Source organism: Schistocerca serialis, chromosome 5, assembly GCF_023864345.2.
Source record: "Schistocerca serialis cubense isolate TAMUIC-IGC-003099 chromosome 5, iqSchSeri2.2, whole genome shotgun sequence".
Classification (NCBI taxonomy): domain Eukaryota; kingdom Metazoa; phylum Arthropoda; class Insecta; order Orthoptera; family Acrididae; genus Schistocerca; species Schistocerca serialis.
Window position 1 is genome coordinate 33,044,858 of NC_064642.1, and position 16,925 is coordinate 33,061,782.

The 16,925-nt window shown below is 42.0% G+C and overlaps 1 protein-coding gene across 1 annotated transcript in view; it reads right to left on the bottom strand.

The window, feature by feature from the left end:
* Nucleotides 1-16,925, bottom strand: part of LOC126481726 (muscle M-line assembly protein unc-89-like) — a 1,115,867-nt gene that overhangs the window by 942,810 nt on the left and 156,132 nt on the right. The window contains exon 6 of the mRNA XM_050105679.1: nucleotides 15,716-15,928. Coding sequence (XP_049961636.1) covers nucleotides 15,716-15,928 — 213 coding nt within the window. The remainder of the gene's footprint in view (nucleotides 1-15,715; nucleotides 15,929-16,925) is intronic.

Here is a 16,925-nt window from a genome sequence, read left to right on the forward strand (position 1 = left end):
GTTGGAGCGTAGAGCATCGTGTGTTCGTTGTCGAGCAGTACTTTAGAAACAGTGATTCCGTCGTCACAGTGCAACGTTTTTTTCTGTCAGAACTTTAGAGTTGGATGTCGTGCAGTGTTGATGGAAATACTGTACTCCGATGGGTTGCAGCGTTTAGAAGTACTGGATCTGTGATGAAAAAGAAACCACCTGGTCTTCCCCGATCACTTCGTACTCCGGAAAATGTAGACCGAGTGAGAACGGCAGTTCTTGCCAGTCCGAAACGATCGTCCAGACGACAGGCTGTAGCGCTGGGTATGTCACGTCGTTCGCTTCACTGCATCTTACGTGATGATCTTAAGTTTCACCCGCACAAGATAATGATCGTCCAGCAACTTAGTGAAGGGGATTTTGTGCAGCGCAGAGAGTTTTGTCACGTAATGGACGAAATTTTTGCGGAAGATGCAGATGCGACAGTCTTCATGAGTGATGAAGCACATTTTCATGTAGACGGTTACGTCAATGTTCAAAATTGTCGGTATTGGGCGCCGGAGAACCCACATGAATTACACCGAAGGCCTCTCCACAGTTTAAAAGTAACAGTGTGGTGCTGCATTTCAAAGATGGGAACTGTCGTACCCTATTTTTTTGAAGAGGAAGGAACTGCACTTACTGTGGCATCAGCGCGGTACGTTAAAATGGTAAACAACTTTCTTCGTCCAGGACTTGATAGGCGTCAAGTGAACGTGAGAGAAATATGGTTTCAGCAGGACGGTGCCACAGCTCACACGGCGAGGGCATCCATGGAAGTGGCCCCCTCGCTCACCCGATTTGTCGATATGCGACTTCTTTTGTGGGGATATTTAAAATCAAAAGTCTACATGAACAAGCCTCGCACAATCGATGACCTGAAGAATTCCATTCGTCAGGAATTGAAGCCATCCCGAATAAAACGTTGGAAAGAGTCATGCGTAATTTTCGGGAGAGGATCCAAATTTGTATCCAGCAAGAAGGACGTCATCACCGAGACATTATTTTCCGAACCTAATTAAAGTATGTATATTTCAAAACTGCATAAAAAAGTCTATCACTTAATGCTTGTTTTTATTATTTTCATCAAACCGTGTCCCAGTCATTCAATAGTGAAAACCATGCGTTTCCTCTCCTCCACCCTGAATATCACACAACCAAAGAAAGCTTTCTTTAACACAAGAGATCCGCTGGGATCAAACATTGCTACGAAAATGAGGATGGAGTTGCTAAAGATGTACGTCTGGAGCTCAGCAGTACGTAGCAGTGGGATGTGCACCATCTTAACACGCACTTCTGTGGAGTGACGTAGTTGACAGAATGGTGTCGATCGCACCCCAGCGACAAAAGCCGTTATATCAAATAATCTATTATATATTTTTTACTTCAAAAATTTTTATAACTTCTCAAAAACTTGCTTTTTGAAATTATATGGGTCATACAACCACACAATAAGATTAAAAAAATCGAAGTATCGGAAAAATAAAAAACATTACTTTTTTTAAATCATAACTTTTTCATATTTTCATACAACTGACCAAGAATTTAACTGCATTTCCTCAACATGTAGTACTACAAGAAAAAATATATTACTGAACTATATACAGAATATACATTTTCTGGAAATTAAAATGGAGGAATATCGTAGGAAAATGGAAATTCTGTTATTATCAGTATAACCAAAGTTTTTATTGTTCAGACGTAATATTCATAAGATTTTGGTTAGAAAATTGAAGAAATATGTTCATAATAACGAAATGTAAGAATTTCAATGAAATTAACATATATGTCCAGTTCGCATGTTATACGCCATTTAATTATTAGAATAAAATATTTTCTATAGCACAAAAAAGTTAGACTTGATAAAACATACTAGATTCACTTCACTCTTCACTCTGATGCAAAAATACACAAGTTCTTGAAGTAAAATGCATTTAAATTTCATAGACCGACCTTACTTGACACACTGGGATGAATGCAGCCCCAGTCGACGGTGGACGGCTGCCGCAGACCGATTGACGCTTCCACTGTGACGCCACTAGCTTTGGGGGTAGTGGTACTATCGAACCCATAACACATGGCGCCAAAGAACCGATTTTCTCACGTTTACTTAGTCAAAATTAATAAAAAGTGAACTTGAGGTGCACTACACCACAGTGTGTCAAACAAGGTTAAATGCAGTGTAGAAATATTTGCAATTAATTTGAACTGTAATGCAACAGAACTATATTAGAAATTAAATGGTCAGTTAAGGTGTGAAATGAAGAAATACCTAAAAGAGTAAGTAAGGGAAACAATTCTGTAGAACACCTTTAGTGGAAGACGGGACAGGGCTACTATGGGATTTAGCAATAGTTCATTCATTCATTCATTCGTCGTGTTCCATGGACCCCACAAAGAAGGGGAACCTTCAGGGATGTCGAATGAGTAAAACTATTAAGACGTTATAGAAAGGTTTGCAAAAACTGACATAATGTCTTATGGTATAACAGCAATCAGTGATCTTATAATCTTACTTGAAATCCTTCTTGATTGCAAATATTTTTATTCATATGACCGGTTTCGGTTCATTCAGAACCATCTTCTGATCTGTAAAAATAATGATACTAATTTACTATTTCACGGAAGCAAATCTTTTTCATCCTATCTAATCAACATCAAATGTACCAGAACGTACCGGATATTTCAGTTACAGGAGTAACCCGTCCAAATCCAGCAACTTTCACATGCTACGTCACATAAAATTGGTTGGCAGAGTGCACGTCATTTCAAAATGGTTCAAATGGCTCTGAGCACTATGGGACTTAACTGCTGTGGTCATCAGTCCCCTAGAACTTAGAACTACTTAAACTTAACTAACCTAAGGACATCACATACATCCATGCCCGAGGCAGGATTCGAACCTGCGACCGTAGCAGTCGTGCAGTTCCGGACTGAGCTGCACGTCATTTATATTAATTATAACACTATTACCGACAGGTGGCGTCTGGTACATTTGTTACATTCCATTTGCACATACTGTATTCAGTAGATCTTTTTTTATATTAAAAATACTTGATTAAAATATGTAGATGTCAAGGTTAAAATCTGTACTTGTCAAAATTAAAAAACAGTAAAATTATCATTTTTATACGGTCTAAAAAGCATAGGGCGATTTATATATCTATGGTGCTGGTGTGAACTTGTTTTCTTCTACGGTCTGCTTCCGTGGTTCCCGCCATTTCGGTGTCGTGCAGCGGTCCGCTCAGTCGTCTGCTGTCCATCGCCGCGGGCAAGAGGGCCGCACAGGAGGGCCCCGTCAACGACGCCAGGCGCTGCACGCGTCTTCCGGCTTCTCCACCGCGCACCATCTCTCATCCCTCGGCCTGGATCTCCACACGCAACAGTTGTCATCTTAGTAGGTCGTCATAAATGCTAAAATAGGCGTTATGATTGAATTCGCTTTGCTCGTTGAGGATTAAATCCGGATCTTTATTTTTGTGGGTGTATATTTCGATCTCTTCCGAAATGTTAAGAAACCGTCCCTTATGAGCTCTATGCAGGATGTCTAAATTGTGTTCAATGTTCGTGACTGAGTGCTTTGTCGCAGCCATATGCGCCCCAAAAGCTGTTTTGTTTCGAGGGTAGGTGTGCTGCCTGAATCTGGTTTCAAAGTTCCTCCCAGTCTGCCCTATATATTGTTTACAGCAGTCATTACATTTGATCTTATATACACCTGAATCCTGAAATTTATTCTATGCCAGAGCTTCAATTTTAACGTGTTATTTGTTCAGCACCCTATTTTAACGTTGGATTTACGAAAGCATCTTTCAATTTTGTCTGTAATTCTTCCATTGTAAGTGAGAGCTACATATTTTTTCTTGTTGTTCCTCTTAACTGCTACTTGACTTCCTTCTATTTGTTCCATTTGCCTCTTCTTTATCTTCCTATAAATATTCATCACCTGCTTACACGTATATCCGTTCGCTACAGCCACTTGTTTTAAAATACTTAACTCCTTTTCTACTTCCTGTTGGCTTAGTGGCAATCTTAGTAGCCTGTATACCATCGAAGTAAAATATGCCCATTTGTATCGCGGTGGGTGACAAGAGCGCTCATTGATAACTAGATTTGTACACGTAGGTTTTCTGAATATGCTAAATTCATGCTTCCCATCTTTCTTTATTAGAGTTAAATCTAAGTAATCTATACGGTTGTTTTCTTCAAATTCCATGGTGAATCTAATTTTCGGGTGTTGAGAGCTCATTTTTGTGCTAAGTTTTCGATATCATTTTTATCTCCTTTGTATAATAAAGTGGAGTCGTCAACTTATCTCCTGTAATATACAATTTTCTCAGCGATATTAGGATTTTCATCAAAGAATTTGTTTTCTAAGTGATTTACAAAAATGTCAGCCAGCGTCCCAGCTAAACTGTTCCCCATTGCCAACCCGTCTTTCTGTTGATAAATTTTACCATTGAGAGTAAAGTAATTGAACGACAAGACTTGTTCCAACATTTCCACTAGTTCAATCACTTCCCCCAGTGCCAATTTACCATGAGTGGTGAGATTGTTCTTAATGATCTCAATCGTTTCTTTTACGGGAATGTTTGTGTACAGATTGGTGATATCCAATTAAGCTAGTGACGCATTCTGAGGTATAAGTACGTCTTTAATTTGCTCAGCAAATTCGTAGCTGTTGCTAACGTTGAAAGTCCGACGATATGTATATGCCGCTTTCAATCTGTTATTTAGCTCTTTATTTAATTTATAACTTGGGCTGCTGGTGTTATTAACGATTGGGCGAATCGATTTTTCAACTTTATGGAACTTTATTTGTGACCGTAATTCGGGGATTCGCGGATTCATTACTTTCAGTTTAAACTTTTCCTCCCCTGTGAATAGAAACACACTGTTACCTATTTGTTTCTTTATTTCTGTTTGAAATTTCTTGGTTGGATCTTTCTTGACTTCTACTATTCCGTTTTCCATAAAGAACTTTTCAGTTTTCTCTATGTATCATGTATTAAAACCATAGTGCCGCCCTTATCTGCTTTTGTGACGATAGCCTTACGTGATTCTAACTTCTTATTCAAGCCCTTAAGAGTTAGTAGTTCGTTTCTGTTCTTGTGAGCAGAGTGCATTTCATCTATAATCGACTTCTTTACTTTAACTGCCGCGTTTGTCTGTTTGTATCTATTCATATTTGCGATATCACATGCAATTTTCACTTCTGCGACAGTCTTTTTTATTGTATTTGAGTTAATTGCGGGATTTAGGTTATATTGCAGCCCTTCATTTAAAAAGTTCTGCTCATCCTTTGTTAATTCTATCTCAGTTAAGTTCACGACCCTCTCACAAAAAGTATGCAACTTTTTATACGCCGTTTTGTTATCAATATTAAAATCTACACCTAGGTTAAAAAGCTTCTTCTGATGTCTGTTTAGAGTTAATTCTCGCTCCCTGTCAATTCAATTTTCAATCTCTCTGCTTACGTATGTGAACTGTAATGGAGATAAAATGTCACCTAAAATCAAGTGAAAATTAAAAGCTTCTGTATTTAACTTGTCTTTCATTTTATATGCTTCTCGAATTTGAGTTTTAACCCATAATACTTCACTTTTACGTTTTACTATTTGTGCTATGTTTGACATATTCCGGATTTTTACTTTTGCGTAATTAGGAGTAATCCCTGCGTCTAAGCATGTTTTGTTAAATTTTATTTTCAAGTTTTGTTTCATTATCTTTGTCCTAATACGTAAGAACTTCATAATATATCCCGAAGCCTGACGTGGCATATTTTACTTCGATGGTATACAGGCTACTAAGGTTGCCACTAAGCCAACAGGAAGTAGAAAAGGAGTTAAGTATTTTAAAACAAGTGGCTATAGCGAACGGATATACGTGTGAGCAGGTGATGAATATTTATAGGAAGATAAAGAAGAGGCAAATGGAACAAATAGAAGGAAGTCAAGTAGCAGTTAAGAGGAACAACAAGAAAAAATATGTAGCTCTCACTTACAATGGAAGAATTACAGACAAAATTGAAAGATGCTTTCGTAAATCCAACGTTAAAATAGGGTGCTGAACAAATAACACGTTAAAATTGAAGCTCTGGCATAGAATAAATTTCAGGATTCAGGTGTATATAAGATCAAATGTAATGACTGCTGTAAACAATATATAGGGCAGACTGGGAGGAACTTTGAAACCAGATTCAGGCAGCACACCTACCCTCGAAACAAAACAGCTTTTGGGGCGCATATGGCTGCGACAAAGCACTCAGTCACGAACATTGAACACAATTTAGACATCCTGCATAGAGCTCATAAGGGACGGTTTCTTAACATTTCGGAAGAGATCGAAATATACACCCACAAAAATAAAGATCCGGATTTAATCCTCAACGAGCAAAGCGAATTCAATCATAACGCCTATTTTAGCATTTATGACGACCTACTAAGATGACAACTGTTGCGTGTGGAGATCCAGGCCGAGGGATGAGAGATGGTGCGCGGTGGAGAAGCCGGAAGACGCGTGCAGCGCCTGGCGTCGTTGACGGGGCCCTCCTGTGCGGCCCTCTTGCCCGCGGCGATGGACAGCAGACGACTGAGCGGACCGCTGCACGACACCGAAATGGCGGGAACCACGGAAGCAGACCGTAGAAGAAAACAAGTTCACACCAGCACCATAGATATATAAATCGCCCTATGCTTTTTAGACCGTATAAAAATGATAATTTTACTGTTTTTTAATTTTGACAAGTACAGATTTTAACCTTGACATCTACATATTTTAATTAAGTATTTTTAATATAAAAAAAGATCTACTGAATACAGTATGTGCAAATGGAATGTAACAAATGTACCAAACGCCACCTGTCGGTAATAGTGTTATAATTAATATAAATGACGTGCACTCTGCCAACCAATTTTATGTGACGTAGCATGTGAAAGTTGCTGGATTTGGACGGGTTACTCCTGTAACTGAAATATCCGATACGTTCTGGTATATTTGATGTTGATTAGATAGGATGAAGAAGATTTGCTTCCGTGAAATAGTAAATTAGTATCATTATTTTTACAGATCTGAAGATGGTTCTGAATGAACCGAAACCGGTCATATGAATAAATAAATTTGCAATCAAGACGGATTTCAAGTGACGTTATAGAAAGGTTATATTTGTATAGTATTAACAACAAACTCCTAGGATCAATCAAGAAGCAACCAGCCTCAGACTGCAAAATGAACACCGCTGAAGGGATCGTGATGCTGTTATCTACGGGAGAAGGTGTGCTCCATACAAGAGCGCTGGGGCACAAAGTCGCCCCTAGAGTGGCACGCGTGCACACCCATCAGACGACACAGGGAGCACGTGAACGCCCACTGCACTCAGTCGTGCTGAAAACAGAACTGGAGGTTTCAAAAGAAGCACAAAGAGACGTAGTGCGTTTCCTAACACGGTCGGGGTGCGGTGAACGGAAACTCACGTATGTGGCAGGTCTCTAGCAATGAGGGCATCCATCCGCTGGACAGTGATATCGGTAATGCGGTGTGGTTCTCCAGGTCCTTCCTCGAACCGCTTGTGGCCAGAGGTGTACATGTTCCGCTTTTAACCCGCCCATGCCTGCCCCGTGGCCAGGCAGGCAGGCCGCCGCGCGTTGTCAACAGAACGGGCAGGCTGCTTCACTCCCAGCCAAGCCAAGCACAACCCAACCCGGGCAGGCTGCGGGAAACTTGCTTGCCTGCCCATATTACTGCTCAGCTGCGCTACGCAGCCGTTTAGTCTGCGCGCTTCATTGTCATACTATGAACGTTAATTAAAAGTTTTTAGTTTACCTGAGCACCAAAAGACAAACGCTAACATTTATATATTAATTTCAGATCAAAAAATATTGGGTTTTATTTGTACGTTCTTCCTTTACGCGTATATTTCGGGCTTATTATCTATACAAATAAAAATGAATTGCCAAATGCGTTGATAAGCGCAAAACTCGAGAACGGCTGGGCCAATTCGTCAATCTTTTTTTTTTTTTTTTTGCTGTTGTCGTAATTCTCAGGACAAGGTTTTTATGAAATAAAATTTTTCGAAAATCGACCGAAAAATTGGAAAATTTGAGAAAAACATAAAAGTGTGTTTTCATTGTGTCCGTGTGTTTGTATTGCATATAATCTTGATGAAATTTTGCACACTATACCTTGAAACCAAGAGGAAGGTCACAGTCTACTTAAAATTTCGTAGGGTGCATGGCAGAGGTTACTTTACCGAACGGAATTCGACAAATTGTACGTTTTTATTCCGATTTTGATGAAATTTGGCATACTTGATACTCAAAGCAGGATGAAGGGCGCTGTCTGCTTAAAATTCTTAATGGTGCATGGCGGAGGGTACTTTACTAACACACTTCTACACTAACCTACAGTTTTATTCCGATCTTGAAGAAATTTTGCATACTTGACCATCAAGAGGAACATTACTGTCTACATAATATTTCGGACAGTGCATGGAATAGAGTACCTTACAAAAGATTTTGACATCGTTTGCGGGTTACCATGAAATCCTTCTCCCTCTGTACTGCTAAATGGTCTCAGGTCCGTAGCACACATTTCAACGCCCTTTTCGGCCACTAAATCTTTGTCCTCTTTCAAGATATTTACGGAGTAAGGGAACTGCTTGTCAAATTCGCACACATGTCGTAACATACTCGAGGTTCCTGAATAAGTACTTAAGAGCTTTTTACATAGTTTGCATTGAGACACACCTACCGATTTATTTGAAGCGGCCTCATAAACACACGAAAACGTTTCCTATTCGGCACTTGTGCTCTGTTTCGTTACCAGCATGTATTCGCCAGTTGTCAATTTTTTTTCAATCTCACTAAAGTCCGACCTATTCATTGTGCTGCCCCCACCGTTGCGATAAATGAACTGTGGGCTAACTACCTGGCTACTCTAGTCACGGTAGCTTGACAGCGCAACCTGTTGTCAGGCGTAGCAAGCTGAGCGGGTCCCGTGAAGCTTGGCAGGCCTGCGGGAACCCAGGTAGCCCAGGCTTGCGGGAGCCCAAGTCGGTCGCATTACCCACTATGCCTCAGTACATGTGTACTCTTGTGTTTACGTCCCGGCAGGCTGACCTGCATGAATGGTTGCAGAGGTGCTAGGGGCAAGCAGGCTGCAATGGGAATTTGTACACCTCTACTTGTGGCACGCCTTGATCCTTGTAACAGACATGCAGTGCTTCTCGTACACTTGTGCTGTTATTTGACGAGTTTTCGCGCCTCACAGTCCTTCCATATAGACACACATGCAGTACAGTAAGACGTAAATACAGAAAGACAAGCGCACAACACAGATAAGAAGGACACCTCTGGGAGCCGAGCCACCTCCCGAGGTTCCTCTCCCGCTTACTGCGCGATTAGATGGAGCAAACAAGTGCAGTAATAAAAAGTACTGTTACACGTTCTACACAAATCACGTAGAGTTAATATCACAACGTTCATACGTATGGTAGTAGGTACAGTAAATAGAATATGCTAATTTAGGTGAGACTGGCTCGAATTGTTTACTGAGGTCCTCCCACTTGAAATAGCTAGGTAAAAGGACCTCTTTTCGCTATCTAAATCTTTAATTTCGTGCATTATTTTCTTCTTAAGAATATAGCAATATTAGTATCTATTTTCCTTCCTTTCCCAAATTGTACTTAATGTATCCTCTGGTATTTTGTTTTTTTTTTCTTTTTTGATTAACAATTTAGTTATATAACAAACAAGAAAAGTACTAAAATTCTGAAAATTGGCTAGTTTGTAACAGTAAACGACGCACTATAGTTACCAAAGTGGTGGTGATAAATAACTCCTTCCGCTTCGAGAAACTCACTACATCCCTTTCCTGTTCTTCTGAAGCCTCCATTCCTGTGTTTTCAACATGACTTAGTGCAGTGTCCGAGCGACGTGTGCACGTGTTCACACTGTTGGCACGTGGGTTTGCGCCCACGTCACTCTAGCGGTGACTTTGTGCCTCAGCACACCTTCTTCCGTGGTAGGCAATCAGCGGTATTCATTTTATAGTCACCAGCGCGTTCGATTTTGAATGTCGCTAACATCTTTATACTGCTTACTGCCATTCAGGCTCATGCCATCTAAATTTAATCGAATGAAGTATTACGAAGATTGCAGGTTGCTCAGTTTTATGCAGGTTGCTCAATTTTACTGTGCAGATGCTCTTTATCTGGTGCCAGTAGCTTAATATCTGCTATTTCACAATAGCAGTTTTAAAAGAAAATGTTTTTACATCTGTCAATACTGAGTGCAACAAGAGTGCATTACTACTTGTCATGCAGCGTTGTTAATAAACTTGGCTACTTGCTAATTAGCTAACAGAACTTCTCAATCCTTCAGTCTTCATATTTAGACAATCTGTAGAGAGTGGCTGATGAGGTACATTCATAATTTTCTTATCAGCTGGTAGGGGTTCCCACTGCCTTGGTATGTGTTAAATGGAAAATCGTCAATTCTGAACCCTGAACAAGCAGGCGAAGCCTATACGAAAATAAATTTTGCGTCTTATATTGTGACTGTCTATATCACAGTACAGTTGAAATTAATTTTTATTATCAGCAACGAAAACTGTTAAGGAACACACGCATAGAGGAGTGAGTGTAAGAATTCGACAATTCTTATAAACGCCTCTGCAAGATGTACGGTTATCGAGGCCCACGAGAAAGACAGGCGGCGGCACTTACGTCACGAAGGTACGCCTGAGCGAGCGAGCGAGACCAACCCAGCAGACAAAATGCCTTTTTAAACCTGTTAACTCGCAACTGGACGTGTACGTACTGACGAGAACTGCATTTTCTACAGGAATCTGTTATTATGATGTCTTACTGATGACTACACGTACAACAACATTTAAGACCAATTCTCGACATAAATGCTATAACGGATTGTTTACAGCATTTAGTCTCTTCTGTTTAACAGTCCTCATCTACATCTACATCTGCATCCATACTCCGCAAGCCACCTGACGGTGTGTGGCGGAGGGTACTTTGAGTACCTCTATCGGTTCTCCCTTCTATTCCAGTGTCGTATTGTTCGTGGAAAGAAAGACTGTCCGTATGCCTCTGTGTGGGCTCTAATCTCTCTGATTTTATCCTCATGGTCTGTTCGCGAGATATACGTAGGAGGGAGCAATATACTGCTTGACTCCTTGGTGAGGGTATGTTCTCGAAACTTCAACAAAAGCCCGTACCGAGCTACTGAGCGTCTCTCCTGCAGAGTCCTCCATTGGAGTTTATCTATCATCTCATGTCGTACAAGATGTAGTGCTTTAAGCAACAGATAATCGTTTCGGCCTGATTTTAATTTTATTGTAACCGAAACAGACGTCATAAATTATCAGTATGCTTGTGACCTTCCTATCACTGTACGACTAATAACAGTAAGACTCCATAACAGCGGCTTCCAGTAGAAGATACAATTCTCGTTTGTACATACACACCTAGTTACGAGTTAACAGGTATAGAAACGCAGCTGGTCTGCTGATTTGAGCGAGCTCGGCCTACCTTCGTGACGTAGACGCAGAGTCCTTTCTCGTGGGCCTCGTACGGTTATCTACAGGAGGTAGGCAAAATAATGTGAACACCTGTACTTATTTGAGAATTGTTGATTTGTAAATGTTGGACCCCCATTTGCCGGTAATGCAGGTGCGATTCTTCTTGGAATACTGGCATACAATGATTGTATAGTCTCCAGTGTAATGTTATACCACTCTTCGACCAGAACCTCTTCTAACTCTTGTAGTGACGAGGGAGGCGGAAATCTGCTCCGGAGTCTGGGCCCAAATACCGCCCACAAAGGGTTCGATAATTCTCAAGTCCGGGGACTGTGCTGGCAATCGAAGACGCTGAAGTTCAGTTGCATGCTCCTCATACCACGATTGAAGTGTCCTGGCTGTGTGAATGGGTGCATTGTCGCCTTGAAATATGTCATCATTGTTGAGGAACAACATTTGAGTGATGTGGGCACCTGATCATCTAAAATGTTCACGTAATCGTAGGCCGTAACACGGCCTTTCAGAGTAATGATTGGACCAGCAGAATACCATGATATGGCTACCCGCACCATCACACTTCCACCTCCATGCTTAACCGTTGGAATCAAGCAATCAGGATTGAAGACTTGTTTTGGCGTTATCCAGATGTAAACGCGGCCCGGTGTTGGAAATAACAAAAATGTTGACGCGTCGGACCATATGATGTGTTTCCTCTGATCAGCCGTCCAGAATTTATGCTCCTGACACCATGTTTTACGCTTCTTCGCGTCGGTTGTCGTCACTAACGGTTTCGGTAGAGCAGCTCGTCCGTGAATATTCGCTTTAGGGAGTTCTTGGAGGACGTTGTCGATAGATACGGGATCTCGAAGATAGTTATTGAGCTGTGCAGTTGCTTTAGCGCTGTTTTGACACAATCCGTGTAAGCGTACGACGATCTCTGTCACTCACAAGGGGACCCTCCATAATGTAAATCACGGATTTTGATGCGCTTCACATATGTTGTAGAGGCACTTACCCTGAGTACCTGGCTATCCGGTTTTTTTAGCGACGGTCTTTGGTTTTAGATAAAATCGATTTTGAAGTTCATTGCGCGCTTTGTATACCCGTAACATTACACCTACTCCGACCAAGTCAGTGTAGCGCAGTGGTAAAGGTTCACGGCTACCGTGCTGGAGGTACTGTGTTCGAATTCTGCTCTCTTTTTTCTTTTTATTTATGCAAGAACCGTCCGGAAAATCTGGTCCTAACGTTCAAAAACGAGTAGACGAATTAACTCGGAAATACAGAAGTGTAGTCGTGTCCTGAACGAAATCCGGGAAGTTCACGAAACTGATGTATGAAGAATTTTTGCGTTCTGTAATTCTTCCGTATGTGGGATAGAGAAAATTTTGGTACATTATCGATTGGTCGGGAGGGCAAACCGATTCAGCTCTATACGATCATCTATTCACTGATGAAAGGAAAGTGAACACCTGCACCCTAAAAGTGGTCCCACCACAGTGCGCTCCTTATTGCCAGCCCTGCAATGTTTGTCTTCACCGACAGGTGAAAATCTTCACGAAAATTATTCTGAATGCTCCCGACTTGATGAAAGACAATAGAGAGATCGCTTCTAGCGAATATTCGATAAAATTACATTCGCTAATCCTACATCAATTCAGCGCATCTAATTTTGAAACCACGATTAGATACGCATGGTTCGCATCGAAATTAGCGGATGAAAGAGAAATCTTTTTGAATGCTAAAGAATTGTGTTTCCCGATATCACTCATGAAGAAACCGTGCGCCTGCAAGACGGTTGCTTTCATAAGATGCGCGTGGGGCTGCGAAAATTTGTGTTTCGGTTGTTTCTAATCACCCACAATATTGTTGTGCTACATCAAGCAACGTGGACGATGAAAAATAAGATTTTGCAATATTATATGACAGAAAAAGTTAATAACTGAATATATCTTTAAAATTTCGCACACCTTACATTGTGTTGATATTCTTTGAAATAAAATTGAAAAATTTGGCCGATTTTACAAAAAAAAAAGTACACGAGCAGGATTAGAACACGGTACCTCCAGCGCAGTAGCCGTGGACATTTACCACTTTTTTTTCTCATTTTGTTCGTTGCTGATCGTTGTGTTTGGTCGTTGCGGACGTCACAATGACATCCGTTCAAGTTTGTTTGTTGAACCTTCCACTCAGTTTTTTTTTTTTTTTTTTTTTTTAATTACAGAGGCCAACCGGCTCTCTGACCGAACACGCTGAGCTACCGTGCCAGCGTCCACTGCGCTACTCTGACTTGCTCGGAATACACCTAATGTTAAGCATAACCAAATCGCGCAATGAACTTCAGAATCGATTTTCTCAAAAACCAAGGCCCGTCGCTAAAAAACCGGATAGCCAGGTACTAAGGTTCAAAATGGTTCAAATAGCTCTGAGCACTATGGGACTTAACATCTGAGGTCATAAGTCGCCTAGAACTTAGAACTACTTAAACCTAACTAACCTAAGGACATCACACACATCCATGCCAGAGGCAGGATTCGAACCTGCGACCGGAGCAGTCGCGCGGTTCCAGACTGTAGCGCCTAGAACCGCTCGGCCACACCGGCCGGCGCCAGGTACTAAGGGTAAGTGCCTCTACAACATATGTGAAGGGCATGAAAATCCGTGAATTACAGTATGGAGGGTCCCCTTGTCAGTTTTGATTTGCGTCCACTTTCCATCTTTTGTGTAGACTGTGATGACTATTGAAACAGTTGCTCCTGAAACATTTAGTAAGTTGGTTGTCTTGGTTACTGGTACTCCAGCTAATAGAGCCTCCACAATCTGCCATATTTGGAACTCGGTTAGGTCTTCCACTGCACGTGGACCTCGGCCTCTGAATGCAAATACGAAGTGTGCACTACTCATAAACAACCTGCACTGATGCCTAAAACGTACTCAATACGCACAGTCCAGAGCGACACGTGCCTTACCTGTGTTGTTGACCATCGAAAACGACTATCCCATTACTTCAAGATTTTAAACATGGCTGAAACAGCAACTGTTGAAATTCTTCACGGTAAGTGACGACAGCCAAAGCAGTTGCAGGATAAATATTTATTAAAATTCTTGACCACGGTTTCGTTATATCTAAACATACCTTCATCAGAAGTAAAATACACTAAAATAACATCCTGCAATGGAGATTCATAAAACAAATGTGCCAAGGCGTTGTCAGTAGTTAAAACATCATCTCCACTTATACAACACGATTTGTGGACAGAGCTAGTTCGTAGGCGAAGTGCTGATGCTAAGCTGTGTTCGCATCGACCCTCTGCCCACTTTATACAAAGACAGTGCAGAAGACGACATATAAGCAGATTTACCAAAGTCTTCATTTGCAAGTTCTGCCATATGGTAGGTACGATAGGCAATAATGTCTCTATCAACAAAACTTTCCAGTCCAGGTACGTTAGGAACTCCCGTACCTCCACGTACAATGGCTACTGTGAGCCAACCATTGCCATGATCAAAAGTATCATTAATGTGAATACTAAAATTAAGTCTACAACCACAGACAACACAAGGTCCGTCGACAAGTGCGGTAGCAGCAACACTCTTGACTGGTATGCGGTTCTTCTTGTCCCCAGCTGTTGTGGCGAAATCGATGTTCTCGATGGTTTTATAAACTGTCTGTCTAGAACGGCTAGTTCATAGGCGAAGTACTCATGCTAAGCTGTGTTCGCATCGCCCCTCTGTCCACGATCGTGTTGTATGAGATGATGTTTTAACTACTGACGACGCCTTTGGCACAATTGTTTTATGAATCTCCATTGCAGGATGTTATTTTAGTGTATTTTACTTCTGATGAAGGTATATTTAGATATACCGAAACCGTGGTCAAGAATTTTAATAAATCTTTATCGTGCAACTGTTTTGGCTGCCATCATTTACCGTGAAGTATCCCATTAGCACCACTGTTCACATTATTTTGCCTACCCCCTGTACATTGATACGTTCTTACCACTCGTTCATGCTGAACAAACTAACGTGACACCGGAAGGAGCAGCGGAGGCTAAACGTGCCAGGGGCAGAGGAAGGTGAGGTTACAGAGGAATGCTGGTGTAGCAACTGCATGCAAGACAAAAGACGAGTATCAGAAGGGAGGAGGTGGTGGAGCGCAGCCGCAGGCGAGACGCACAGTGGACGGCGACGGCGGCCCTGGAGAAGGCGGCGGCGCCCAGGTCGCTGGTGGCGACGCACTTCCAGTCGCCGTCGTCGGCCGCCTCGACGGCCACCACGTGCACAGAGAAGCCGCCCAGCCCGTCCTCGCGCACCAGGTAGCGCTCGCCCGGCTCCACGCGGCCCGCGCTGTTGTACCACGAGACGGCCCGCGGCCACGGCGGCACCGCCACTGCGCACCACAAACACACAACACGCTCACAACACTGACGTAGACGTGGCGAGGCGACGCGGAGCGCCAGGGCGCTCACGGCCGCAACTTCCACTCTCAGCGCTGCCCACTGCACTGACGCGCATAACGCCAGGCCTATACAGCCTGGTCCATTGATCGTGACCGGGACAAATATCTCACGAAATAAGCGTCAAACGAAAAAACTGCAAAGAACGAAACTTGTCTAGCTCGAAGGGGGAAACCAGATGGCGCTATGGTTGGCCCGCTAGATAGCGCTGTCATAGGTCGAAAATGTGTGAAACCTTATGGGACTTAACTGATAAGGTCATCAGTCCCCAAGCTTACAGACTACTTAACCTAAATTATCCTAAGGACAAACAGACACACCTATGCCTGAGGGAGGACTCGAACCTCCGCCGAGACCAGCCGCACAGTCCATGACTGCAGTGCCTTAGACCGCTCAGCTAATCCCGTACGGCTGCCATAGGTCAAATGGATATCAACTGCGTTTTTTTAAAAATAGAATCCCCATTTTTTATCACCTATTCGTCTACTACGAAAAGAAATATGAATGTTTTAGATAGACCACTTTTTTCGCATTGTGATAGATGGCGCTGTAATAGTCACAAACGTAAGGCTGATAATTTTAGACGAACAGTTGGTAACAGGTAACTTTTTTAAATTAAAATACAGAACGTAGGTACGTCTGAACATTTTATTTCGGTTGTTCCAATGTGATACATGTACCTTTGTAAACTTATCATTTCTGAGAACACATGCTGTTACAGCGTGATTACCTGTAAATACCACATTAATGCAATAAATGAAATGATGATTCAAATGGCTCTGAGCACTATGCGACTTAACTTCGGAGGTCATCAGTCCCCTAGAACTTACAACTAATTAAACCTAACTAACCTAAGGACATCACACACATCCATGCCCGAGGCAGCAATCGAACCTGCGACCGTAGCGGTCGCCCGGCTCCAGACAGTAG